Source organism: Meles meles, chromosome 16 (assembly GCF_922984935.1).
Source record: "Meles meles chromosome 16, mMelMel3.1 paternal haplotype, whole genome shotgun sequence".
In the NCBI taxonomy this organism is placed as follows: domain Eukaryota; kingdom Metazoa; phylum Chordata; class Mammalia; order Carnivora; family Mustelidae; genus Meles; species Meles meles.
This window is the reverse complement of record NC_060081.1, coordinates 62,468,096-62,495,619: the sequence shown is the minus strand read 5'-3', so window position 1 is coordinate 62,495,619 and position 27,524 is coordinate 62,468,096. Positions and strand designations below refer to the sequence as shown.

Below are 27,524 nucleotides of genomic sequence, written 5' to 3'. Positions count from 1 at the left end.
ACCTCACAGTATCACCTTTCTTTCTTTCCCAAGTTTATTTAAATCTCTGCACCCAATGTGAAACTCGAATCATGACCCAAGGTCATGCGGCACAGGCTTTTCTGCCCAAGCCAGCAAGGTGCCCCCACAGTATCATCTTAGTAGGAGGATCCCTGTGAAAACTCATTACCTGATCTTAGTACCAAGAATTCTTCCTGAACCTGGATTTAACCTTCTGGACACTGCGAATGGTGGATCGGATCAGGTTTCTTTGTCTGCCTCGCCTGCTGAGAAGCTTGAAGAGAAATGTGCGGTCCACCAAAGTGAGTGTGCTGGTCGCTGTGGCCTGCACGTGTAGCTTCATTCTACTCTGTCCTTGGGCTTCTTCCATGTAACTCTTCCTTTACATGACCTTGTACCTTGGGTTTTCTTGTAAGTCACCTCAAGTTCCCTTAGTAAAATACTCCCCAGTCCAACTGCCGACAGGGGTGGGGTGACCAGCTCTCCGGCTGTGACTTCTCCGGTGTTTCGAAGGAATGCCGACCCTGCAGTCTGATCGGGTTGACCTTGCCACTGTTTGGATCTTTCATTCAAACAAATCAGCGGGGGGAGGACAAGACAACTGAATTTCAACACTATCTGATGATACCGGGAGATTTTCATTAAAGTTGTTTGGGTAGGATCATGGTGGTGGTTTTCAAAGTGCGTTGTTTTTTGTTTTGTTTCGATCTTTCACAGCTACGTACTGAAATATTTATAGCCCGGTTTGCAGTGGCTAAGTCTGACATTGGACATATAAGGAAATAATAATTCTCCCGGGAAGGGGCAACCGACATTTTTAAACCAAATAATCTGCCCTACTCCCCCTCCCCTCCGCTGGGAGCAAGGCCAATAATAGACATTGTAAACAAGGACCCTGCTCACCCTGATACAGGTTGTCGGTCCTCAGACCTCATCTCGACCAGCTATGCCCTGGAATATGCCACTTCGTCTGAGCTTCTGTTTCTTTGCTCGATTATTGGGAATAACAGCGTCCCAGCCCGACCTTGTTGTGAGGGTCAAAGACACAACATAGGAAATGATCTAAATCTGCAGATGGTTTCAACCAACAGTACGTTTGTGTGAGGCTTAGGCCCAATTTGTTTACAACCGGACATGAACCGGTTGTCTGGTGAGCTTCACGGCCCAGATTAAGGCACGAACCTGGCAAATAACCAGCCTGGGGACCATGCGGCGCACGCATGAAAACCCACATGCGTGCTCACGATCCGGTGCCTCAGCGTGTGCCTCTGTAGCAAATGACACCCTCCCCCATGACAGATCGCTCTTGCTTTGGCCAGTTCAGGAGGAGGCCACCCTTTAATTCTCTTGCCCTAGTCTGTCCGTACACTGGACAAAAACAGGATTCCACAGCCATACCAATCCTGATTAGCAAGGTGTAGAAACCAGCTGCATGGCCTGCCACCAGACCAGGAATCTGGGATAATTGTCAGTGTCCTCTTCTGCCCCTACTCCAGGATATGAGATTGCAAAATCATTGTCAGTACACCCATCTGATGAAATTGGGCCCATGGGGCCACCAGAGTTAATACCAGGGATGAATCCAGGAAGGCAAACGAAGGCCGCCTTTGGCAGAGCAGCAGAGAACCAAGTTCATGGTCTAAATAGCTCAAGCTTTTTCTTTGAAGAAAAGACAAGCAGAGCATGTGAAAATACCTGCAGTTCCTGGCAAGTTCCCTCCTTCAAATGGTACAGATAGTAACACTGACATTCATATCACTAAGGAGGCCACGGCCCTGACACTTATTTTACGTTTTCGAACTTTTAAGTGGATATTTTCTCTTTTAACAGTTTGGATCATCTACTTCTTCCCCATCCCAACACGAAAGAAAAAGGAAGGAAGGAGGGAGGGAGGGAGGAAAAAGAAAACCTCCAAAAATAGCCATTCTGTGCATTTACTTGTGAGACACACCTAGGGTTAAAGAAAAAATTGCCAGAGGGGAAAAATAATACTTGAGCAATCACCGCACAAAAGTTGTTTATATTTATTTAATGCTAAGAACACAGATATCTGAAAGAGACAGACAATAAGAAAATTTCTTCTCAACAGGATTTTGATCATAAAAACTAGTTGTTCAAATCTCTAAAACTGAAGATGACACATATCTCGAAAAACACAAAACGTATTTTTCTCTCCTACCTGAATTAGCCTGAGACCCCCTAAACGCTCTCTTTAAGAGATACCAATACTCAAGTTGTGCAAAGAAACTGTACCCGTAGTGTTTCAACCATAAAAGCAACACCTGGTTTATACATGACGGAAATAAGATAAAGGCATGTAGAACAATGTGAAGTTTCTAGAACTCAGAGAAAATTGGGGTGACCAGCGGTCGGGTGAACAAGCTGCAAAGCAGGGCGCTCAGAGCACAGGCACTGAATGCCGAGCGGTCACTGGTAGGAGGGATACAGTGCGATATCTCTCACAGCCAGCAGATTCACTGAGGCTCTGGTGACATTCCCAGGATGAAAACCGAGGTAGTTCTCAGTCAGGAACGTTCTCCTGGACAACATGGCCAGCATGTGGTTGAGCCGGGACCTGATGCCAGCAAAGTGAAACTGGCGCTCTTGGTTCAAGTTCCTAAAGGAGTCTCGCAAACCCAGATCCAAGTGGGGGGTGCCCCAGAACTTGGCATGTCCAGCAGGGACAAAGTCAGTGGCTCTGCCAGACGCCTGGGAGCCCAGGGAGCTTGCCACAGAGCTCTGGGAGGACAGAGAGGAGGAAGACCTCAAACTGGGAGATCTCGACACAGACATCCTGGACACTGGTGAACCTTCTTTAGACTGGGTGCCCTGAGAACAGAGAACGTTCTCGTCCACATCAGTCTGGGTGGTGGCCGACGTGGACCGAACCACGGTTTGGGAGCTCGCCGCCCTGGTGGTGACTGCAGTCTGGGTCCCAGCACAGGCCGTAGGAGCACTGGCCTGGGTCCCCGCATCACTCACACTCACTGCTGGCACCTCTTCTCCCAGCTCTGTCTGAGTCGCGGCATCGGTCGCCGTCCTGCTGTCTGGTTTGTCCCTGCAGCTGTTGAAGTCGTTCTCGTCACTGACGGAGGACTCGGAGTCACGGCGCTTGGCCTCTGCCCCACCCTCGGCAGGCGCCTCGCACCCCAGCTCAGCCTTCTTGGGGGTGCTTGAGAGCCGGGCCAGCCGCAGGCGCAGCAGGCTGCCCAACGTGAGCTCCTTCGACAGGGGCTTCGGGTCAACCAGATGGTCAAACTTGCCGCTGATCCGGAAGTTGGACAGCAGCTTGGAGCTGATGGGCTTCGACTGTGCATACAGGATCCGGAACTCCAGATCAAAGTGTTCAACCACTTGGCCAGACAGGATGACCAAGTTACTGCTATTTAATTTGCCATCCGTCCACGTAAAACTGAAGGATTAAAAACAAAGAGAAGCTGGTAAGGACGAGCAATCTCCTTACTGTTTACTTACTGTCAAACTGAACAATGCCCAGATATTCTGGTCCAAGAGTCACAGCTCTGGTGACAGCATTCCCCCTGCACAGCGTAAATCCAACCAGCCTCACCCCGGTGTATAACACGCGTGTGCATTACGAGAAGTGAAAAGGCACTAAAAGACCTACATATCCGCAGCCTCAGAGTTCCGAAAAACTAGAAGGGGCTTTAAAAATATTTAGGCCAGGGCCCTCATTTTAGAAGTGTGGAAAGTAGTTAGTGATGTCACAGTGGGAAGCTACTGGGAAACCCTAGACTAGACCCCCATCCTTAAATACTGCTGGTGCTCTGCTCCACTGATACCGCCATTTTCAAAGGGAGACCGTATTGTCATTCTAAGGATGATGCTGTTGCTCTCAGCACATTGGGTCAGGGATCTACCCAGGGTGGGCACGTGACCTAGTGAGGACCAAGTAATTTTTCAAGGACCGATGTCAGCGCAAACAGAAAGGGTCTCTCTTTGGGAGACAGCTACTAACAGCTGCGTCAGGAAGCCTGGAACCTCACCTTCAAAAGGATAGCCTGACTGAGAATAAACATCAGCTAGAGAGCAGAATCAGGGGACAATATTCTGATAAACATATGCCCTCCAGGTCAAGACAAGCCAAAAACCAATGCACCTTTCTACACTTCCAAGTTACGGGACTCAATAAATTCTATTTTGCATAAAATAGTTTGAGCCTGCTTTCTGCACTCGCAGTCACCCCACTGATAAAGAAGTTTGTATCAAGAATAGGAAATTTTTAAAATTTTTTTAAAGATTTCTTTCATTTATTTGCCAAAGAGAGAGAGAGAGAGAGCGCGCGAGCGCGCACAAGCAGGGGAAGGAACAGGCAGAGATGCAGGCTCCCTGCTCGAGCCAGATGTGGGACTCAATCTCCGGACCCTGGGATCATGACCTAAGCCAAAAGCAGACGCTTAATGACTGAATCACCCAGGCATCCCAAGAACAGGGTATTTTAAATGAGATCATAAAACATCGTGTCAGCTCTGTCTCTGGCAACCTAGAATCCCTGCTGATGCAAATTCTACCTTGAGAACTGCCGTCTGAGAAGGATTCTTTTGGAAACCCTCTATGAGGGTTGATATTGAAAACCCTCAGTCATGCAAACAAGAAACCTACCTAACACCAGGATTATGAAATGCCCTCAACAAATAGAAACCATCTTCCTCACCCTTATCCTCGATGGTAGCATATTTTTTTTTTAGACAGAGTAATGTAATTTTTATATCTTATGTTTTAGAAGAGCCAAAAACCATTTGAGACTAAGTTTGTATAATATAGATGAAACCTATTTTGGATGAAAATCCAGTTTTCTCTAGTTATTTATAAACGTCTCATGAAAGGAGGTCTCAAGGAAGAACACGAGTTTTGTTCTGAGCAATGACAGTACTGTCTGCGAAGATGGACATCGTGAATTTCTTGATCAGACCACTTCGGCTACCACAGCCCTTTCCATGTCCAACTTTGCCGTGGGCTGACATGTGATTATCACCCAGAGATGCATGTGTCTTCAAAAAGGAGTCTCTCTTTTTTAAGCTCACGACATAACCTTGTGCATACCACCATTCTAACACACAGATACACCACCATCAGGGCCACCTAAATAAACACTGTGTAGCTTAACTTCCGGAGATCCGTGCGAACCGCTCATCATCTCCACCCTCTTCAACATCCCGGCACCCTATCCATAAGGTGCCACTGCCAAGGTGAGACTCCAAAGGTGGGGCCAGAAATAGGGACCAGGACTTTCTAGACTAAAGCACTAGGTCAAAAGGCTTGAAGGAAGGTGAAGGCGCTAAGCACAAGGTGAGAGCTTCGGCTCTGCCCTCCACACTGACGCCAAGGCCTGTGACCACCCTTACCTGCAAATGAGCAGTTGGGAGGAGGGATGGGGGAGGTCAAAGGCCCCAAGGAACAGGATTTGAGTCTGCTCCTGTCACTGGTAACCCCCGGTTCAGCCACTGAAGACCTGGCTGAGGTTAGAATTACGGACTTGTTCCCCGGGGGTCTCTTAGCAAGTTTCAACATCTGCACTTTGGTTTTGTGGCCCATAGGGCAGGGGAGGTGACCCCGCACCCCGACCACCCCTGCAGAAGGAGGTTCTGACTGATGTAATCACACCCACAGATGCACAACTCTCGGATGCTTGGTCACAAAGGTTCACATTGCGAGGAAAAAGCAGCTTTTACCTTAAATAGCACGCACTGTCTACAAAGGCTAGAGCAGCATACGTGGGCAGGCTAGAGACTTACCTATAGGAGCCTGTAGCCACTCGAATGCCATCAATCAGTGTGAACTTCTCGTGAACCTGCCCAACTATCTTAGTTCCCGACCTTGCATAGTAAGTATTTCCGGTAATGGTCCGAACGGTCATCAGCTGTCGGCAGGGAATGGGAGAAAAAAGAAACAAACAGTCCAGTGAGCAAACGATAAAGAGGGCTTGGTTTATGATTCCCAGACAGGCACGCTAATTGGCAAAGGAGGGGTCCCCGGGGCCCGTCAGGAACAGCACACAGGACACATGAGCCAGCAGCATTCAGGATTCAAGGAATGTGACCTCAGTGAGTCCGTCTTTCTGGTGTGCCCTTTGCTCACACTGAATTCTGAGACTCTTGGTTCAGGGGTACATGTATGTGTTCGAAAAGGACTCACCATTGGAGACAGGACACAACAGAAACCAAGAAATGATTTTGAAACAAAATGCAGGGAATAAAATCATCAGAGAAAACATGCTAGTAATAGATATCATTTTAACAAAGGCTTAGAGAAGCGAAGCTGCTATTTCTCCTACTCTTTTATTTAACAGCATCGGTAATGAGTAATAGCCCATCCTCACTGACCCCACATCCTGAGGAAGGAGAACAGGCCAAGCCTTCTCTAACACAGGACTTCTGAGACTGAAACACGCATATCCCATGGGGCTAAATCAGCAATGTCTCATCTCTTATAAGAACGAATTTACCAAAAGAGCACCAGTACACTGGGACCCCACGGTGCATATGTCGGCATAACTCTCCTTGTAAAATGACACATGGAAACCTATATCCAATGGTTTGTACAGTACTAAGAGCATCTGCATTCTTTGGGGCAAATCAGCACTGGGCGAACTGCATACTTTTAGAAATCTTACATGAGGGCACCTGGATGGCTCAGTCGGTTAAGCCTCTGCCTCCCACTCAGGCCATGATCCCAGGGTCCTGGGATTGAGCCCCATATCGGGCTCTCTGCTAAGTGGGGAGCCTGCTTCCCCCTCTCCCTCTGCCTGCTGCTCCCCCAGCTTGTGTACTCTCTCTCTCTGTGTCAAATAAATAAATAAAATCTTAAAAAAAAAAATCTTACATGATTCAAATGAAATGCTTAAGATATTGGTTCAATTCTCTCCTTCATTCCACAAAGTCCCGAGAATGTGCTGAGCCTTGAGATAACAGGCATATTCCTTACCTTTAAGGACTAGGAGTAAAACCCTACATCCACACAGAAACCTGTGCACAAAGATTCATAGCAACTTTCTTCCTAATAGCACAAAACTGGACACTGCCCTGAAGCCCTTCAGTGGGTGACGGGTCAAACAAACCATGGGACAGCCATACCACATGACACGACTCAACAGGAGAAACAACAAACTATGGTCACACACAACAATTGGGGCGGATCTCAAGGGCATTGTGCAGCATGAAAAAAGCCAATCTCGAAAGGTCACGGACCAGGTGTCTGGGCAGCACAGTCGGTTAAGCAGCCAACCCTTGGTTTCAACGCGGGTCATGATCTCAGGGTCGTGAGATCGAGCCCCACATCCAGCTCTGTGCTGAGGGCAGACTACTTCAGGGTCTCTCTCTCCCTCACCTTCTGTCCCTCCCCTGTCTTGTTTGTGCCCACATGCGAGTGTGCTTTCTCTCTCTAAAACATATAAATAAATCTTAAAAAAAAGTCACACACTGTATGATTCCATTTATAGACCATGCTCTAAATGACAAAATTATAGACACGGGGAACAAATTACCGGTTGCTAGGGGTTAAAAATCGGGAGGAGGGCACAGAGAGGGGAGCGGATGGGACCATAATGGTAGCAAGAGGGAGATCACTGTGACAGAACAGTCCTGTATCCTGATGGCAGTGGGACAGTTCTGCATTGTGATGGCAGTCTTGGGTACACATATGTCCACATGTGATGAAATGGCACAGAATACAGACACACGTTGTACGATCCCCATTTCCGGGCTTTGATTTTGTACTCTAAGTTACTCAAGATGTAACCCCAGGGAGGAAACTGGGTGAAGGACATGTGGAAATCTCTATCTACCTTTGCAGCTTCTGTGACTCTGTCATTATTTCAAAATACAAACAAAAGCCAAAACCAAAACACTATGGTATGACACAGCATCACTTCTGTGGTCTGACCAAAACACATAATCTGAACTTGGCCATGAGGCAACATCAGACAAACCCAAGTTCTGCAGAAAACTGGCTAGTGTTCTTCAAATGCATCAAGACCCTAAAAGACAAAGGAAGACAGAGGAACAGTTCCAGATGAGAGGATGCCAAGGAGACATGACAACCCAAGGCAACTCAGTGCCTCCCTGACCTCCTGTTTCAGCTTCTTCTGGGTCATGTGGCTGGCTCCAAACTCCAAGTCTACCTCCAACACGAATGTGCTTTGTAACTACCTAATTAAACCCAATCCTGATCCTCATTAGTGAAAACCACCGCCGGGAACTCTGTGGGGCAAGTTAAATGGCCAAATTTTGTAGACCAAGTAACTTGATAATAAGGTGGTAAGCTGATGTCCACTATGCACATAGCCTACAGTACCAAAGCCCAAATTCCTAGTTCAGTTTGTTTACTGCTTTCTTCCCAGCACCTAGAACAGTAAGTGGCTCAGACAAGATCTGCACATAGGTGATGAACCAAGTGGATGAATTAAGTCCCAACGCTCACGGCTCATGCTACAATGCTTGATTTAAAAAGACGAATGACAAATAGAATTTTTCTTGCCTCCTCCCACTACAGAGAATCAGCTAGCTGACTCATGTCACCTTACATTTAAATACTTGAGCTCAAATTACTTTCGGGCTCAGAGCAAAGGACATAAAAAGCCTAATTTTATAAGAACGAGAACCGAGGGGCACCTGGGGAGCTCAGGTCATGATCTCAGAGTGTGGGGATTGAGCCCCCTGTGGGGCTCCCTGCTCAGCAGGGAGTCTGCTTCTCCCTCTGCCTCTGCCCCGGCCTGTGCTCTCTCTCTCTCTCTCTCTGTCTCTAATAAATAAAATCTTAGAAAAAAAAAAAAGAGGCAGCACGTGACAGTGACCAGGAGCAGCCCGGCTGGGGCAGGCAGTGCACTGATGGGGAGTCACACCCCTGGCCCACTCCTTTCTACTGGCAAGTGCTGGGCTCTCTGTGCCACCTCCTGGCAGCTGAGACAGGGCTGCGGTGAGGACTGAGTTGCCTCACATTTGTCAGGAGGCTAGGACAGTGCCCAGGACAGAGCAGGGGCCCTGTAGGTGCCTGCCAGTGCTACCGACAAAAGTCACACCTTCAAGGAAGCCTCCTACTGCCAAGAGTTGAGCTCCCGCTTAGGAGGGAGCATGACACGAGAGGCAAGCTAAGGTCTGAGTCCTGACTCTGTGGTTTCTTTTTATTTTTTCCCTAGTCATGGTGGTGATTTATTTATTTTTTTATTTATTTAAATTCCATGAATATGGATAATAGCCAGTATACTGTTAGTTGCAGAGGCAGAGGTCAAGGACTCATCAGTCTTACGTAACACCCAGTGCTCATCACATCATGACCTCCTTAATGTCCACTCCCAGCCACCCTATCCCTGTGCCCCACTCCCCTCCAGCGACCCCTCAGTCTGTCTCCTGTGATTAAGTCTCTTATGGTTTGTCTCCCTCTCTGGTTTCATATTATTTTTTCCTCCCTTCCCCTATGTTCCTCTGTTTTGTTTCTTAAATCCCACATGAGTGAAATTATATGATAGTTTTATTTCTCTGCTGATCTATTTTGCTTAGCATAATACCCTCCAGTTCCATCCACATTGTTGTAAATGGCAAGACTTCATTCTTTTTGATGGCTAATAAGCCCTTGTGTGTGTGTGTGTTTATCTACCACATCTTCTTTATCCATTCATCTGCTGATGGATATCTAGGTTCTTTCCATAGTTTGGCTATTGTGGACATTGCTGCTATAAATATTGGGGTGCAAGTGCCCCTTCGGATCACTCCACTTGTATTTTGGGGGCATGTACCCAGTAGTGCGATTGCATCTTTAAATTTTTGAGGTACCTACATATACTTTTCCAGAGTGGCTGCACCAGCTTGCCTTCCCTGTGATTTCCTTTCCATGAGACTTTAGGCAAATGGCTTTGCTCATGGCCTCAGTTGCCTCTCCTGTCACGGGGATTCCCTGCCCACCACCGTACAGACCACGTGGGTCTCGGTTGCTCGGTCATTACTGCTGATTGCAGGGAGACTGGAAACGTGTAACACAAACCTTCTCCTGCTCGGGGTGCACTTTCAGATCCATGCACATGTCCAGAAACTGCGAGAGCAGGGCCTGGTCCAGAAGGATGTAGACGGCGACTCCCTGTTTCCGACTTATTTCCTGCAGGTCCCTGAAGATGTCGATGTCTGTGAAAACATCCATCACCACCGCGATCACCTGCAGAGTGAGGCAGCGGAGAGAAGACCGAGAGGTCAGCTCCCAGAACACCAGCTTACAACCCGCTGTGCGGACTCAGGAGCCCATCTCAGAGCCCGGGAAGAATCAATCCCCCCCTTCTCCTTCTGTGCTATCAGTTTGCCCCCAACCATGGGCGCCTCCATCTCCAAAGACACTCAGGCCACTGCACCCTACACATTTGGACTTGGCCCAGCTGAGCCTCCCGACTGCCTCCGAGCCACTGTCCTCCGTGCTGCCCTGGCCCAGTCCGTTCTTCTCCCTAAGAGCACGGCTCCGTTCATGCCTGCTATTCAATCTTCCCACACTCAGCCTCTGACCACAGTTCACAGCTGCCTCGGCCATGCAGCCCCAGGCAAATTTCAGTCATTTGCAAGGTCTGGTCTTGAGTCTGCAAAACAGGCGTGTCGTTCAGAACTACATGATGAGGTTATGTGAAGTGCAAGGTACAAAAGATCCCTCAAGTATCTCTTCGTTGATTCCCTTCCCCAGGCCAGAGTAGGAGCCATCCAGACAGTTCAACACAGGGAGGCACCTGCCAGCTCCCGCATCTCCCCGCTGGAGAGAGGCTGCTCCAGGCACCAAGCCTCTCGTCGGGCCCCCTGCAGTTTGAGACTGGGGCTGTCCGTGAAGCCCCAGCAGGCTGTGGGGGTGTCAGAACGTGCAAGCTTAGCACAAGCCCCTGAAAACCAGGCCAGAGCCGGGGCCTGGAACTAAAGACACAGCTCCTGAGCCACCGTTAGGAGCAGCCTGGGTGGGAAGGGGGTCTCCCTCCTCCTCCCTTCAACAGTGAGAACTTGTGTCTCCTAGGACCACATTCACTCCTTTTCTGAAGGTGAAGATAATTTATTTATGGGTCTCACAACTTCTGTTGTGACCCTGGAATGGGATGGATTCGGTTCTGTGGCCCCAGAGGACTCAAGATGGCACCTGATAGTCACGACCCCTTAAAGGAGGTGGGCCTTCAAGAAGCAACACGGAGACAAAGAGGAGATTCTGCAGTCTTTCTCCAACACCCCAGTCTCGCCTACCAGGATGAGGGGCCACGACACACCAGCTGCCAGCTCCCAGGAAGTCACTGCTATGAGGAGTCTGGGAAGGCCAATTTCTCTCTCTGGCTGCCTTCCCTACTCCAAGCCCCCCACCCCCGCCGTGTTGATGAAGCCCCAGCTGTTGGGCTACTCTTGAGGGAGGGTTTGGCTAAAATTTCCTGGATGCAATAATTTTAAAAATAAGTTTTCTTTTTCCTTTTTTTTTTTTTAAAGTAGGCTCCATGCCCACCGTGGGACTTGAACTCACAACCCTGAGATTAACAGTTACATTTTCTACTGACAGAGCCAGCCAGGCACCCCAAAAATGAGTGTTCTCTTGGAACTGGTAGCATCATCAGAACTTCGTGGCCTCCCATGAGGCTTTCTGCATCCCACGTGGAGTTGTAGCCATCCCACTAATGCACGTCGCCTAACATAGTGTGCAAAAGGCAGAAAGGCCTGGGCACGGATCCCGGCTCTGAGCTCACTAGCAGAGGTGGGGTGTGGGATGCAGACGGGCAGTGATGAGGCAGTTACCCTGGGGAAACTGATAGCAGGAGGAGACCTCCCTTGCTGGGCAGACGTGCTACAGGCACTCTAACATTCACCAGAGAGCAGGGGGTTCCTGGAGGAGAGGGCCTTTGAGCTGAACCACAAACAAGGACCCCGTTTGGACAGGGGAAAAGTGAAGAGGACGGCACTCGAGCAGGAAGCCAGGCGGCAGCAGAGGAAGAGGCAGGAAATGACGGGGTAGGGGCCAGCGTGGCTGGATGTGGCTGGCCCTGGCTGAGAGGCATACACATGGGAACCAGGTCGTGGAGGGCCTGAGGGCCAGCCATAGAGTCACCACCACATGGGCAATGGAGGGGGAGGTTTAAGAAGAGTAAGGAGGGGGCGCCTGGGTGGCTGTTGGCTAAGTGTCTGCCTTTGGCTCAGGTCATGATCTCAGGGGTCAAGCCTTGTGTATGGCTCCCTGTTCAGCAAGGAGTCTGCTTCTCCCTCTTGCTCTCCCCCCTGCTCATGCTCTCATGCGTTCTCTTTCTCTCTCAAATGAATAAAATATTTAAAAAAAAAAAAAAAAAAAAGAACAAGAAGAGTAAGGAGTTCCAGGGGCGCCTGGATGGCTCAGCTGGTTGAGTGGCCGACTCCTGATTTCTGCTCATGATCTCAGGGATGTGCGATCGAGTCCCACGTCAGGCTCCATGCCCACCCTAAGATTCTCTTTCTCCCTCTCCCTCTACTCTTCCTGCCACCTAAAAAAAAGTAGAGTAAGGAGTTTGACGTGGCCAACCCAACAGAACAGAAGTGGCTGCTAGAAGACGGGTTGGTGTAGGTTGGAGATCTGTCCCTGCTCCCGCAACCCAGAAAGCACTTAGACATTATTTTTCAGGTTCAGCAATGTTTAGGGCTAATGACTGGAGAAGGAAGAAAGATCGATGACAGAGGCTTCCACCACAGACCAGAAAGGAAGCAATGAGGGTTGCAGAGAAGGGAAGGAAAGGCGTCCATGTAAGAGCCAGGCGATGGGCTATGCAGGCAGGGACGGGGGGGTACGATGGGGGGAAGCAGAGGCCCACTCACCTCCACGCAAACAGGAACCAACCAACACGCTTGAGAGGCTATGGGAAGGCATCAGCAGGCCTTCACAGGGGATGTGAATGTTCTCACTTAGGACTGTGTGCAGAGCTCACTAGAGAAAGCTATGGGAAGACAAATCTAGGATCAATCCCTGTCCTCAAGAAACCCAGGCCAGTGAGGGACATGGGCAATGCCCAGTAGGACAGGGCTGATGGACGGGCATGCAAGTTGCCCGTGGAAGGGACTAAGGAACTACTGCCAGACCAGCCGGCTTAGAAAGGGGTGGAGGGGGACGCCTGGACGGCTGCCTGGGTGGCTCAGTCAGTTAAGTGCCTGCTTTCGGCTCAGGTCATGATCCCAGGGTTGTGGGATCGAGTCCTGTATCGGGTTCCTTGCTCAGCAGGGAGCCTGCTTCTCCCTCTGCCTGCTCTGGCGGCCATTCCCCCTGTTTGTGCTCTCTCTCTCTCTCTGACAAAATAGTAAAATCTTTAAACAGAAAATTTAAAAAAAAGAAAGAAAGAAAGGGCTGGAGGGTTGCCGGAGGCAGGGACCCAGGAGCAGGGCCAGAGTATAAGGTGCCTGCCAAACTGGACTTTGATTCACCCCTTCACAAAACGACTGTCCAAACACCACCTTTGTTGGCTGGGGAGTAAGTATTTCATCTGCTCTTGATTTCTTCGCTTGGTTTGAAAGCCCCAGCCTTTCCTGTGTGTGTGGAAAATAATCGGATTTGAACGCTAGGTGCCTAGAGGGAGGAGGGAGGTGTTTCTCCTCTAACTTCCCTGCACCCAGCAGCCCCTCCTCTCTCACCGGAGCAGAAGGCTTGCAGTGGAGGAACAGCCTGCGTGGGAAAGCCATCAGCCCGTCAGCCTTCGAGACCCCGCCCCACGCCCCTAGACTCTCCCCACGCTAGCCCCCGGCAATCAAGTCCTGTTAGACTAAACTAGACTGGAGGCTTCTCAATTTCAATTGGAAGGGACGGTCTCTTCACTGAGCTCAGCAATGACCTGGACTCCTTCACTGGCCAGCCGAGTGCCTGCTTTCTGAGGCCAGACCCGCATCCCAGGGACTGGTGCTCCTCCTGCAGGTCGCTGGGCCCTGGAAGGATACAACTTGGAACCGGTCGTTGTTCCCACTCCGAGGCGATGTGACTATGCTTAATGACACAAAGGAGAGACACATCTGGAACACGGCATCCCATGCCCACCAAGGCCCCACACAGTCACCGTGGGCACTGCCCTATCCCAGCCTGTGCTGGAAAGGGCCAGCCCAGTCTCTTAGGGCTAGAAATTTCTGCAAGAGGTGACTTTTGAGAGTCTGTTCAAGGTCAACCCCCACCTGCAACTCAGTGCGAATCAGTCATTACATGATACCCAGGGAGGAAACCGGCTGCCAAAAACTGCCGCCCAGTACCCCACAGTGCCTGTGTCTCTCCAGCCGCATCTAGAGCAGCCACACCTGTGGCTCGACACCTGTATCAAGTCCCATGCCATCCTCAAAGGCGACAGCCCTCCCCCGTCACTCCGACTGCCCTTTGATGACGTAAACCGAGGGACCCAGCGAATCCACAGCTATGCGGCAGCAATTGCGGTGCTATTCTCGGTCTCTGGGAGGAGCACAGACCGCTTATATTCATTCTCACACGATCTGGAATCTTTTCCATCTGCTTTCTTGCACAAAAGCTCTGAGGAGATAGCTAGAGATATCAAAACCCCAGTAATTATCTCCGATTTCCTGATGAGAAAAATGAAGCTGGGAGCGGTTAGGTAACTTGTTCCCAGTGACACACTTAAGCCAACGCGGGAGCTGGAATCTCAGCCAAGGCCCGGGCGACTCCAGAGCCGCCCATTCGAAGAGCGTGAGATGAAACAGTATTCCAAACAAGTCCAAGTTTCAGTGTCCAAGGGACTGAGAGCTTGGAACGCTTCCTGAAAGGATCAGTAGTGTTTTACAAAGGGCACGGGATGGAGCCCATCAGAGGGGGACTCCTCGGAACATGAAAAAGTTCACAGAACGAATGTTGAGGAAGCTTGTGACACACATCCGTACCTTCCCTCTGCGGGTGGCCCTGCCAACTAATCCAGAACGGACTAAGTCAGGAAACCTCGGGGGCACAGACATTGTGTGGACAGACCGCAGGGGCAGACCTGGACGTGAATGCCGGCTCCTCCACTTTCGAGCACCACGGACCCTCTGGCAAGCTACCAAATTTCTGCTGCCTTCCATGCCGGCAAAGACTAGTGCTTGGCCGGTAGGGTGTGCAGCGGGTTCGGTCCGGAGAGAAAGCCAGCCAGCTCCCTGCACACAAGAAGCTCTCCCACGGGGGCGCCTGAGTGGCTCAGTGGGTTAAGCCGCTGCCTTCGGCTCAGGTCATGATCTCAGGGTCCTGGGATCGAGTCCCAAATCGGGCTCTCTGCTCAGCAGGGAGCCTGCTTCCCTCTCTCTCTCTCTCTCTCTCTCTGCCTGCTTCTCTGCTACTTGTGATCTCTCTCTGTCAAATAAATAAATAAAATCTTTAAAAAAAAAAAAAAAAGAAGCCCTCCCACGGCAGTGTGCATGTCTGACCCCCAATTCTGCCACCATCCCTGGGCAGGTCATCCCACCTGAGCTCAGCACCCCCACATGAGGTCCCTTGCAGCTCTGCGGTCTGACTCATGCACCATCCACAGGCAGGGCTGGGCCCTGACCAGGCTCCTGAGCCTCGGGGGGCCACTCATTCCAGCTCGTCCCCTGTGAGAAGTAGAATGTTCGTGTCCATCACCCCTTCCTACTGCACCTCAGCTTCTCTCCCTCCCCATCCACAGCCAGAAAGCAAGACGCATACGCAACATGCCTGGAAATCTACCCAGGGTCTGCGCACATTCCAAGATGCCTCGGCCTGTCCAGCGGTCACCAACAGCCCATGTGTTGCATACCCCACGCCACCACGTGAGCCTCAGACCCCTTTCCTTCAGTTCCCCAGTGCCCCTGCCAGGGGGCTTCCAGAGACCCTCCTGCTCACAAAGCAAAAGACACCTTTTCTCCCCATTTGTTATAGGTTGTAATGGAACAGAAATCACGTCCTTGAAATTTCTTTAAAAATGTTTCAATAACTTGGTATTATCTTCAGGGTTTAGCAACACATAAAAAAAGTAAAACTGTCCCCAGGGAATCCTATGTTTGCTTGTACATGTTGTTTTCCCTCCATCTCATAGCTGCTCTTGTACAATTAACTATTTCGGCCCCGGTTTACAGCGTGGCACAGGCCTGTCCGGAAAGGCATGGGGCAGTGCCCACCCCCTGCTGGCCCTGGTGGCAACAGTATCTGCTTGGTCGTGTGCTAGCGTGAAGTACCTAGGCCATCAGCAGACGCTTAACGACTGAGCCACCCGGGTACCCCTTGGCAATTCCTTTCAATTCTGGTAAAATACGTGATAAATCTGCCACCCTCATTATTTTCAAGTGTATTTTTAAAGGCATTGATTACGTTCACAACGTTGTGTGATCATCACCACTATCTGCTTCCAAAACTCTGTCATCACCCCAAAGAGAAACTCTGTAACCTTGAAGCCATATCTCCCTATCTGCCCTTGGGAGACTTTTGAATGTCCTGACTATTGGGGGTGGGGGTTGTGTGCTTCTGGTATCTAGTGGGGGAGGCCAGGGATGCTGCTCAGGGTCCGAGGCTCAGGACAGCCCTCCAGAACAAAGAATTATCTGGTCCAAAATATCAACAATATCAACAAATATCCAAAATATCAACAGTAGTGATGTTGAGGGAGCCTGCTCTGGGCTGACCGGGGCACCCGGAGCAGGAACTGATCAAGCGGCACAGATTCTATCATAACCAAAGGATCATTAAGCAAGATCGGGGGGGGGGGGGGCCCTAATTCAGATCCACCCCCACGCATGCCAGGGGTCTCCAGCCGATTTCTCAGTGGCCACTCCTCCTGGCAGGACCCTTTGTCAACACAAGCCCCGCTTCTACTAATGCTCAGTTATCAAAAGGATGCCCAGGGGTGCATCAGCACAAGCTCTTCCGGAGCAGAAGCCGCTGGGGAGAACAATGCCTCTGAGGAGTGTGGACCCTCCTGGCAGAATGAGCTTTGCCTGTGAACTCCCATTCAAACACCAGAAATACCCCCAGGGCCACCGCAGAAAGCCGTCACCAATCAAGGGCAAGAGGCACTTCCAGGGAAGGTCTCTACTCCCGCCTGATCTGTGGGGGCTGGAGCCCAGCCACACACGGATTCGCAGGGCAACAGGGACAAAGACCAAAATGATTCATCGACAAATACAGCAGCACAGGGAAAGACTCGGGGGTAGGTGTGTCCGGGAAACAGATCCAGTTCAGTTCAAAATTATTCTCAAAATTCCTTAGGAAGCCAACCTCTCGGTTCTCCGGTTCCAGAGCACTATTTCTCCCAGGTGTGGCGAAGCGCAGCTGGGTGCCAGGTCAGCAATCAGCCCATGTTCAGAAGCCCGGCTGCACGTACGGCGTGCATGTTTTAGACGCTATCTCTCACTCGTGTGGCAGGACGCCCACACTTTGAAAGGCGCCCAGAAACTGAGCCAATGGAGGGCCTGCAGATGCACAGCCCCGGGCACACCTACCCTGGGACAAGAACTCGCTGAGTGGAAAGGCAGGTGGAATCGCCCGCACTGTTTTGTCACGGGCTGGCCTGCCCCGCCCTTCCCCGCCAGCTGTGCCAGGCAGCTACCTGCAGCAAGAGGCCTAGGTGAGGAGGAAACCCAGCCGAAAACCAGCCGTCGGCGCTGCAAAGCTAGGATTAGACACCGCCATGCACCAAGTGACCCCAGTTTCCTGGTCCTTGTATCCTGACCACTCCTGCCTTCTTCCCGAAAAGTGCAAGAAGTATCAGTACTGCCCTAGTCGTTCTCCCGGTTTATAGGATAGGCAACACGGAAATAAACAGTCCAAATCTTCAGAAACTTAAAAAACCTTCAGCCTGTTGAAGCTTGCCAAGGGGCCAGTCCTCCCGCACCGCAGGGAATGCACAAGCAGCAGCGGTTATGAGTGCAGGCTCTGGGGCTAGGCAGGCGGGCTGGAGCCCAGCAGCGCGCCCCACGAACTGTGGTCTTGGGCAAGTTAAGTGTCTGGTCTCTTCTTAATGTGGCCTCCTCCTACCCTCTACCCTCCGGCCTGGCAAGCCCCAGGCATCCTTCTGGACCCAGCTCCAAGTTCACTGCCTCGCCTGACACTTTCTCTCTTCAACTCTTCCCCTGCCGTCTGTAGCAACCTCCCCATCCATTCCACCAGCAGACTGTCAACTCGCAAGTGTAAGCATCACGTCCTTCACCTGTGGCCCCGGGCCCTGGCACAGCACCTGATACACGGTAGGTGGTGAATGAGCAAGTAATTTGGCATCTGGCAGAGATACTGAAAATACTAATCAGATGTAAAGGTAATGTACCAACTTTCTCCATTAAAATTGCCCAGGTTCCTGATACAGAATCTCAAAGAGATGAGTGGGTAGCTGGACTCGCGCACAGAACATGCAGGAGGTCCTACCTTGGACGGCCAGTATTACAGAATGCCCCCGGCACAAAGGGGAGTCTGAGCACCAGCCTCAAGCCCCTTCCAAGGCCAGCACGTGACTTGATAGACAGTTTCCCCCTGGCCTCAGTTCCAGTACCCCTTCACTACCAACAAAAAGTGGAGCTGGGCAAGAGATTAAGGCAATTCCTCCCTCTTTCATGGAGACACGTTCATTAATTACTCTTTTAAGTTCCAAGTGCCCAAACTTTCCTCCTGGAGGTGAGCTCTGGAAATGCACCCCACCATCGTGCCTTTCTTTGTCTTTTTAATTTTCTCAAGGATCTACTCTTTAAAAAGGACCTTCAGCATATCGAAAGCACTGCGGCATACCCACCACACCTACAACCCCAAAGGCAAGGCACTAGCCCACATTACCCTCTACCCAATGCAAGCCCACCATCAGGAGAAGAACAGCCAGAATCAAGAACACTGGTGAGAGTTGAGCCTTGTTCCTGGACTTGACAATTTTCAGCCTGAACTGATGCAGATTTCAGAAGCCACAGTCAGACACACTCAGGTACCAGCCCTACTGAGTCGACCCATGGCCTGGGGCTTTACCTGCCATGTCCCTGGCACAAAGGGCAGCCAGGAAGATGAGCGCTGCCAGTCAGCAAGCAAGGTGGCAGCTAACCAGGTGTCTGCGGGGGCATCCACCCGGCCCCCACCACCTTGTATGTTGCATCCTTTCTCCCAAACCCCTAGGTACCCAGCACCCTGCAGCAGCTTCCCACCCCACCCACACTAAGAGGCAGAACAATAGCACCAAAACTTGAGCAGCCCCCCCCCCAACACCACCCCCGACTCAGGGAAAGAGCAATTTTTCCTCTGCTCTATGGCAGAAGGGAAAGGGGCAGGGTTCTCACTTCACCACTGGAATGTATTTGCTTTCTACAACATAAGACGCAGAGCTGTGACTAACAGTAACAGACTCCTAATACCCCATAGTTGTCGATGAGTGCAATCTTGCTGGAATTTTTCGCTAGGGAATGCACTTCTTAGGAGATGGGATCCAGGGTTGGCTGACGGCCAGGAAAATTAGCAGTTTGGTTTGAACTGAAACGTGGAACTAAGTGTTTCTGGCCCCCTCCCCCAGGGGAGGTGCCTATCAGGAGCTGGATCTCGGACACAGCTCTCATCCTTGGGTGCTGAGGCTTCTCCCGATGTCCCTGTGATCCGAGGGAAGGCACGCAGAGTGGGGAGAGTCGGGGGCTCCCGGACCACCCGGCCCGCGCTGCCAGCCGGCCTGTTTCCCGTTCTTGAGAGGGCCTCCCGTTCGCCCCGGGGCCCGAGGCGGGCCGCTCACCTCCCGCGCGGAGCGGAGCTGCTGGCGCAGCGCGTCCTTACAGCCGTAGGGGCCGCCGGCGCCCGCGCCGCGGGGCTGGAAGTGCGCCTCGACGCGCGTGGCGCCGCGATAGGCGCCCCGGTAGAAGGCGGGCCAGCCGAGCTCCAGCAGCGGCGGCTCCAGGTCCGACTGCTCCGGGAAGTAGGTGCCGGACGAGCAGTCGTGCGACGAGCCGAAGGAGTCCTCGGCCCCCGCCGCCGCGCCCTCCTGGCCGGGCCGCTCGGCCGCCCGCAGGATAGCGCGCACCTCGTCGGGGTTCAGGAAGCGGCCCAGGCGCTCGCGCCGCAGGAAGGCCTCGAAGGCGTCGGGGCCGCCCGCCACCAGCTCCTCCAGCGCCAGGCGCCGCGCCTCGCTGTACAGCTCGGCCGGGTTGGGCGGCCCGCATGGCGACAGGCAGGCGGCGGGCAGCTCGTCCAGACCGTCGGGGCGCAGGGCCATAGCTGCGCTCGTACGCGACCGACCGCACCAGGTTCGGACGAGCGCGGGCGTGTCCCCCGCTTTATAGGCACCTTTGAATCTAACCGGCCCGCGTCCCGGCCCTCCCATTGGCTGCCACCCTTAACGGTGGAGTCCGGGCGCAGCGCCGCCGCCGTGGCTCCGCCCCCTGACTTGCCATTGGCTGCACCGCCGCCCGGCCCCGCCCCCCGACGCCTCCGCGCTGCCGGCGGGCAGGGGGGGAGTCTCAACGCCTTCGGGGGTCGCTGCGTGGAATTCCAGCGTGGAGACTCCAAGCCTTCTCCGATCGGTAGTTCCCGCTGCGGGCCTGCGGAGACCCGAACTGTTCAGGGTCAGCTAGAGAGGGGGTGCCGAGCCCTAGTGGCGGTGCTGCCCTGGGCGGCGGCAGCACAGGGCCCGCAGCCCGAACTGAAGCCAGAGGCCCGACCCCGCCATCCTAGCGCGCCCTCTGCTGGCCACGCTGCTCCCGGGCAGTCGGAGCTCGGGTGTGTGACCAGCCCTGCTGCTTTCATCCCCGGCGTTGAAATCATTCGTAAATTCCTTCAAAAACACCGGCCCATCGTAAGCGCTACTCCTTTGATTACACCTTCAGGTAGCTCTCCCTTTTCTCATTCCATCAGCTTTTTGGCCTGGCAAAACCCCAACCCTAGTTAAACCCCACTCTCCACCTGCTGGGGAGAAGAAAACACAACCTGTGCCTTAACTTCATGATCTCAAGTGCGTCCTTACGGTTGCCTGCTAGCCTACATTTCCCTCATTCATTCTACCTTTTCCTCTCTTTCTTACTCTTATTTCACTGAGAAAATAGAAGCAGTCAGAGAGAACTTCCCACATGTTCCCCCCACCTCTACCTACCTCTGCCCACATAGTGGCCCTTCTGTTACTACCAATGAACTGTTCCTGTGCCCAACACCAGTCCTTCCATTCGGGCATTTGCTGCCAGTCCCCCTACTACTAACCTATATCCCTACAGCAATTCTTTCCTGGATCGCCGGTTTCCCTTCCTACCAGCATACAAACATGCCGGAATATTTTTCGTCTTACATCCACTCTCTTGACCTTACATTCCTCTAGAACTTCTCTTATAGCGTAAAACCTGAAACCAGTCATACCCAGTTTTCCTCCCATTCTTTCTTGAACTGGTCCAAACAGGCTATGCCTCCACTTCTCAGCCAAAACCTCTTACCAAGACCATTGGGAGCTCCACCACAGCGCTAAATCCAAGAGTCAGTTTTCAGGCCACTTTTTCTTTGTGTAAATGCGAAAGCAAATGCACAACTTTAAAGTGCTTCTTCATAATTGAGAGAGGTTACCGTTATTATTTGAAAACCAGTAAACACTTAAAATTGATGAATACCCATTGCTGCAAAGATACATCCTCTATTTTCCCATCTTCTCCCCATTCCCACCCTATCTGTGAAGTTTTTCAAGCCTGAGTGTGGTTGCCTTCCATCCACGTGTTCCTGCTCTGGCATTCAATATCCAGTATGTATATTGGATGTTGAATATGTGTGTGTGTGCACGTGTGTGCATTATGGGGCTCCATGTTATTCCAATGGGAACATTTGATAAAGGAAGTTCATTCCCAACCACCCTTCTTCTCTGGAATTCCTTGGTTTTCACCATCCCACAGTCTAGAAAGACATTTCCATGTCTGAGCCCTCAGAGCTCCCTCTGTTTTAGGGCCTTCCCGGGAGAGCCCTCTGTGGTGGGGACAGGGACCAGGAGCCCTCCCTGGCCCTCTGTCCCAGGGATCACCTCTTTGTGAATTCAAATCAAGCATAATTCAAGCGAGCTCGCAGCAATGACCACGGCCAACGCTAGCATTGTTATTAAAAGGGATTTAATAATCTTAATTAAAAACTCTCAACAGTGAATTCTGTCACAGGCCTTGGCAGCTGGAAGCAACTCCAGGGGATGCCCCTTTGGGGTGTGGTTGAGCCACGGTCTCGGATCGAAGCCCACCACTGCCACATGTCAAGGAGCTCCCTGGAAGTTACTTCAATACAATATCAAAGATCTGCAAGGAATTTTTTTTTAAAAAAATTTTAAATATATTAGACTCTCTTGATTGCCATTTTTACACAAAGCTGCTGATACAGTATACAGAGTTTTAACTTTTTTTCACATAAAATACATTTTTCTTAAATGTTCTCTGTACATCAGTGGCTTCTGGTCTGGTGAATTATTGCGGAGGGCTGGGGGTCTGCAGACTTTTCCTCAGTGCGTGGGGCCAGGCCCCACAATGCAGCTCTTGCAATGCCCGGGGGAGCAGGCCCTCTGGTGAACTGGCCAACAAGAGTCTCCTGCCAAGGAGAGGACTACAGCTTCTGGCAAAGGAGGTCACTTAGGCAGTCAGCCACTGACCACAGGACCCTCTGCTCTTACGTGCACCGGGGCGGGGGAGGCTGTCCCCAGGCCACAATAGAAAGAGTTAAATATAGTCCTTCTGGGTAGCTTGTTAAAAACTGCCCTTCTAGAAAGTGCCCCAGTATTCTGCTCTGGGAAAGCAAGTGGGAAAGAGAGCTCAAGATCGAAAGGGATCTGACACCAGTCACCAAAATGGTCTCATGTTATCACAAAGCCAGCAAACTGTGGTGGGGCAGGACAGGGGACACGCCCTGTGAGCTTTCCTACACTTGCTGAAATTGGCCAAACAGTGCAGGGCAGTTTCATTGCTGCTGCATATTTGATGGAGAATTATATCCTGAACTCCTCAGTAGAGCCAGGTCTAGGGTTTATTCAACTTCTCTGCGTTCTTGCCAGGAACTCACTACCTGATGATGGCCACCAGTTTTCAGTGGTTTTTGGGCACACGGTGGGAACAAAGGCCAGAGCTCCACTGTGAGCCACGGGGCACATGCTTTGGAAGTAGCCTCCTTTCATCGGCCTGGTCTCAGAGGGAGTTGAGCCTCCAGCAGACCTTGCTAGCTTTCTTCAAGCTCCTTGAGCCACACCCACCAGGAGGAGAGGCAGACCCATGGAAAGGCTTCAGTGTTAAAGGAGAAGTTCCTCGCCTCCCACCATCCATCAGTGGGGCAGGGGGACTCCGTAACAAATGATCAAAAATGAGCAAGAGACAAGGAGTTTCAGAACCTGGGATGCACTTGGCAGCAAATTCCAGACTCTCGGTTCTTTTATGTACTGACCTCAAACCACTATTATACAATGCCCCAAAGATGCTGGCCTGAAGGCAGCTATCCCTAAAAGTTCCAGACAGACTTGGAAGGGTGTCTCCCTAGAACTCAAGATCCAGCATCTGCATTTAGTAGCAAATGTTATCCGGGGACGGCCATAGCAGCCGTTTCCCCGCTGAAGGGTTTTGTACTCTAGGGATTCGAGGAGCTAGAAGCTAGGTTGAAGCTGGACCAGGACACGGTCACTCCGTCTCAAGTGAATTGAATGGGGCTGCTGACAGTCGTGTTCCTCCAGGGATGCAAGCTGTAAAACGGGGTCTCCTCACCCTGTCTTGTTCCTCCTTTACCCCCAGAACCTAACACAGTGCTTGGTATGTCTCAGCTACTCAATAAACTACGTCAGCAAATAAACGAGTCACCCTCACCCCACCTTGTCCCTCAACACCAAGGAGACCCTTAGGGAAAGTTCCCCAGGTTCCTGAAGCCCTAATAGGGAATGGTTTATGAGAGCTGAAATGCCTGGGAGTCTGCAGTCGGCTCCTGTCGGGGAATCAGCTGGGATTCCCGACCTTCCGGGGGGGGGGCGGTGAACAGCCCAGGAGGCAACCAGGGAGGGGAAAGGAGGGAATGGCCAGAAGGGCTCAGCATGAGTAATAAGGGCCTTCAGTCTCTGGCTCCCGAGCAAACAGATCGGGAAACCTGCCCGGCTCCCTCCTGGGAGTGTATGGCTTCTTCTGCTTGCAGCTTATGTTTGCTCAAGAGGAATTCAGGGTCAGTCAAATCTGAACACTGTTTTAAAGCCAAAGGTATATGTGTTCTGGATCATCCCATGCCCGGCTCCAGCCCCAGGCTGACACGATGGAGAGCCAGCCCCAGATGCCAGGGCCGCAGGAGGCATCGTGCCTGCCTGTCTGCAGCCTCCTGAGCTGCCCCTCCACCCTAGACTGGATCTGTCCTGGACCTGGGGTGGGGCTGGCCTGGTGTTGTGACCCTCCCTGCACCCAGGAGCCACCAGGAGCACAGTGACACCACTGAGCCCTTTGCTCTCTGGTCCAGCTGCCCTGCTCCTGGTAAAGCATCCGCCAGGCCCCTGGGATCCAGCTCCCTTTCTGGGTTATAGGGCCATGGAGGCCACAGCGGGGACGGGGACTGATAAACAGCAGACCCCATCACTAGAATTGTGGCGGGGGGGGGGGGCTCCTCCAGCCCCAGCCCCCTCCCTCCGCCCCAGGGGCCCCTCAGGGAGAATTTCTCATGGGCTCAGAAAGAAGAAGATTAGAAGGAACCCAGAGTGGTCCCCTGAATCCCGGAATCTGGACTAGGGGACCCCTTCAGAGCTCTAAGGAGGTAGTTTCAGGACAAATAAAAGGCGCAGGGCAGGGAACAAACCTGCTGCTTACTAAGTACACCAGTAGGTTCTGGCTGAGCCTGTGGACAGCAGTTTCAAGGGGGCTCTTGAGAAGATGCAGGAGACAGGCGGTGGGCAGCCTGCCCTCCCCAGTTTTAGGGAGATCGTGGCTGTGAAGCTGTTGGGCGGTGGGAAGGTCCAACTCCAGCCTCACCACCACTCTCCTGAACGCAGTGCAGGGTGTTGGCCGTGGGCACCCTGGATTGGCAGCCATGGGGTGTCACCACTCCCATGACAGCAGGCTGGGAGCCCCTGGGGCCCGGCAGGATCTCACAAGGGCCACCTGGCAGACTTGTCTTACCAAGCATTCCAGAAAAGGCAAAGCTACGCCGGGGGTCCTGAGCATTGACTCTGGGAGAAGTAGGAGGCTTCCAGCCGTGCCCCACTGCTCACTCTGATGGCTCGGGCTGAGGAAGCCTAGCTGACAGAGGCTGGACTGAAGCCACCTCAATACTCACAAAGATGGCCCAAGGCACTGGGCTCGGTCACGGCCACTAGAGATGCTCACAGACATTAACACCAACTCACTCCTCACCCTCGAAAGCCCTTCCAACACAAGCTACATGTTTCCAACACCAGTCAGGAAAGCCTAGTGATCATGATGCTACCCAGGAAAGAAAGCAAGAAAGCAAGTTCAGTTTTCTCCCACCTGGAGTCCTGCAGCCTAAGAGAATTCTTTTATCAAGTGCACTTTTGGACACACGAAATTCATTCTCCCTTTCCTCTAATTTTTGATACTTCCATCCAGAAGTAAAATGTGACTTGGATTATTCCAGGAAAGGAAGAGCCTGGCTATCCACCTCAGCCTCCAGGTGGTCACACTGCTGGCTCTCGGCAGGGGCAAGGCTCTGGGCAGCAGGCCACTGCCCATCTCACGGACCCATGTTGGCTCATAGCTCCCTCTGATCAAAGAGTGGACCTCCTGCTCCTTCCAGATGTGGACGGTGGCCCAAGCCCCAGTGTGACGCTGGGTCGGACTGTGGGTCTCAGCTTAGCAGGCCCCGTTCCCAGCTAAAGCCATGTTGGCAGTGGTGACGAAACAGAGTCTTAGCCTCAATCTTTTTGGGAAGAGCCCGCAAATTGTCAGTCCCACCTGCTTCCCATGAGCCCAGCTGTGTCATTCCTACACACGGTTGAGTGTGTGTGTGTGTGTGTGTGTGTGCGCGCGCGCGCGCGCACGTGCACACCGATATTTGATATGCGGGTACTGGTCCAGAGAAGCCTTTACCAACAACAGAACCAGAATCCCAGCCCCCCCTCCCAAATATGACAGCGGGGAGAGTTAGGAAGCCACGATGGGCCTTGTTTCTGATGGCAGACAATGCAGCAGGAAGCGGAACCGTGGGATGTGGCGATGCTATGGCCGCTGGGTGAGAGGTGGGGTCAGCGTTCCCTTGGAAAGCAGAGCCCACCTCCCCGCAAGCTGCCCTCTGATGTCTCCCCAGCCAAGGCTGCTGGGGGGGTGGGGGGGGTCCTGGATCCCAGAGACCCTTCCCCAAACCATCTCTCTCCTCCATCACACAGAGACTAGGAGATACGGCAGCAGCCGTGGACCTTTTCCTCCATCTCCTCCATGGGGGCCTTGAACTTCAAGAGCGGGGGATCTCCGCTGGTGACGGTGTAATAGACCGAGGCGCCGTTACTGCTGTACGGGGAAGTTCTGCCTCCGATCAAGGGGGCCTTGCCTTCGCTGCTGCTCTCGCCCGTCCTGGCCATGCTGCTGCCCAGGTGGGTGCTCAGGAAAGGGTGGCTGAGCAGCTTGGCGGCAGCCCGCTGTCGCTTCAGCTCCAGAAGCGTCTGGGGGCTCTGTTCCTTGTAGCCACTCCAGGGAGGGGTGGCATCAGCCACACCGGGGCTGCCATAGGCCATGTTGTAGTCGGGCACCTCGTGCACTTTCCAGACGTCCCCATTGGACAGCGCATACTGGTAGGTGCTGACCGGAGCCCGGAGGCCGTTCTCAACAGGCCCATCCATTTCACTTCGTGGGATCTTGGTAGAGAACTCAGAGAGCAGCACGGGTTTCTCCAGCCGGGGGTTCTGAGGGGGAGAAGGACATGAGCAGCCGGTTAGAGGATCTGAACTCACTTCCCACTCGCATCTCTGTGGAGGGCATTCTGTTCTGGAACTGTCCTCCCACCATTTGCCCAACTGGACTAACAGGACCTGCATTCCGCTTTGGGGGGACTCACCAATCTGTCTTTTGGGAGAGCTGACTGATCCCCATCCTTGCCACAGGGGCTCGACCATGACCCCAGGTCTGGCCCATCAACATACTCCCTGCAGGAGTTGGTTCTTGACTGAAAAGGAGTCCATGCAACTGAGCCCTTGGATATGCACCAGAACACCTGAGAAAGAGTTCTGTGTGTGCAGAACTCGAGGGTAGTGAGAATGCTGGAAGCTGGGGGCCCGGGGATAGTGCACATCAAATGGCCTGCTTGACACTGACCTGACATTGAAGGGAGACCAAAGGGATGCACTGAGAGCCCCAGGACCCAACTGGTCCCAGACTTTGCAGTTACACGAGCCGAAAAATTCCTGTTTCATGTCACCCCATTTTAGCTGAGGTTTTTGGTTTTTTTTTTAAGATTTTATTTATTTATTTGACAGAGAAAGATCACAAGTAGGCAGAGAGGCAGGCAGTGAGAGAGAGAGAGAGAGAAGCAGACTCCCCGCTGAGCAGAGAGCCCGATACAGGGCTCGATCCCAGGACCTGAGATCATGACCTGAGCCGAAGGCAGTGGCTTAACCCACTGAGCCACCCAGGCACCCCGATAACAAGAGCTTTAAAAGGAGCTGCTGCCTAGAAACTACAAACTAAACGGTGGCTACATTTGGCGAACACAAAAATGTAAAG

The 27,524-nt window shown here is 52.3% G+C and overlaps 2 protein-coding genes across 4 annotated transcripts in view; both read right to left on the bottom strand.

Moving 5' to 3' along the window:
* Nucleotides 1-2,000: 2,000 nt before the first annotated feature.
* FAM83D (family with sequence similarity 83 member D) lies at nt 2,001-20,176 on the bottom strand. The gene is made up of 4 exons (XM_045981864.1): nt 19,631-20,176; nt 9,994-10,161; nt 5,754-5,878; nt 2,001-3,412 (listed from the first exon to the last, which is right to left on the bottom strand). Exons 1-4 carry the CDS (start codon nt 20,105-20,107, stop codon nt 2,428-2,430), a joined length of 1,755 nt encoding a protein of 584 aa, XP_045837820.1. The 5' UTR covers nt 20,108-20,176; the 3' UTR covers nt 2,001-2,427.
* Nucleotides 20,177-23,638: 3,462 nt separating this feature from the next.
* PPP1R16B (protein phosphatase 1 regulatory subunit 16B) overlaps nt 23,639-27,524 on the bottom strand; it is an 89,126-nt gene continuing 85,240 nt past the window's right edge. For 2 of the 3 annotated variants that reach the window (XM_045980922.1, XM_045980923.1), the window contains exon 11: nt 23,639-26,707. In XM_045980922.1, the coding sequence (XP_045836878.1) occupies nt 26,198-26,707 (510 nt within the window). In that variant the 3' untranslated portion in view covers nt 23,639-26,197. The remainder of the gene's footprint in view (nt 26,708-27,524) is intronic. The other variant, XM_045980924.1, reaches the window with a different exon arrangement.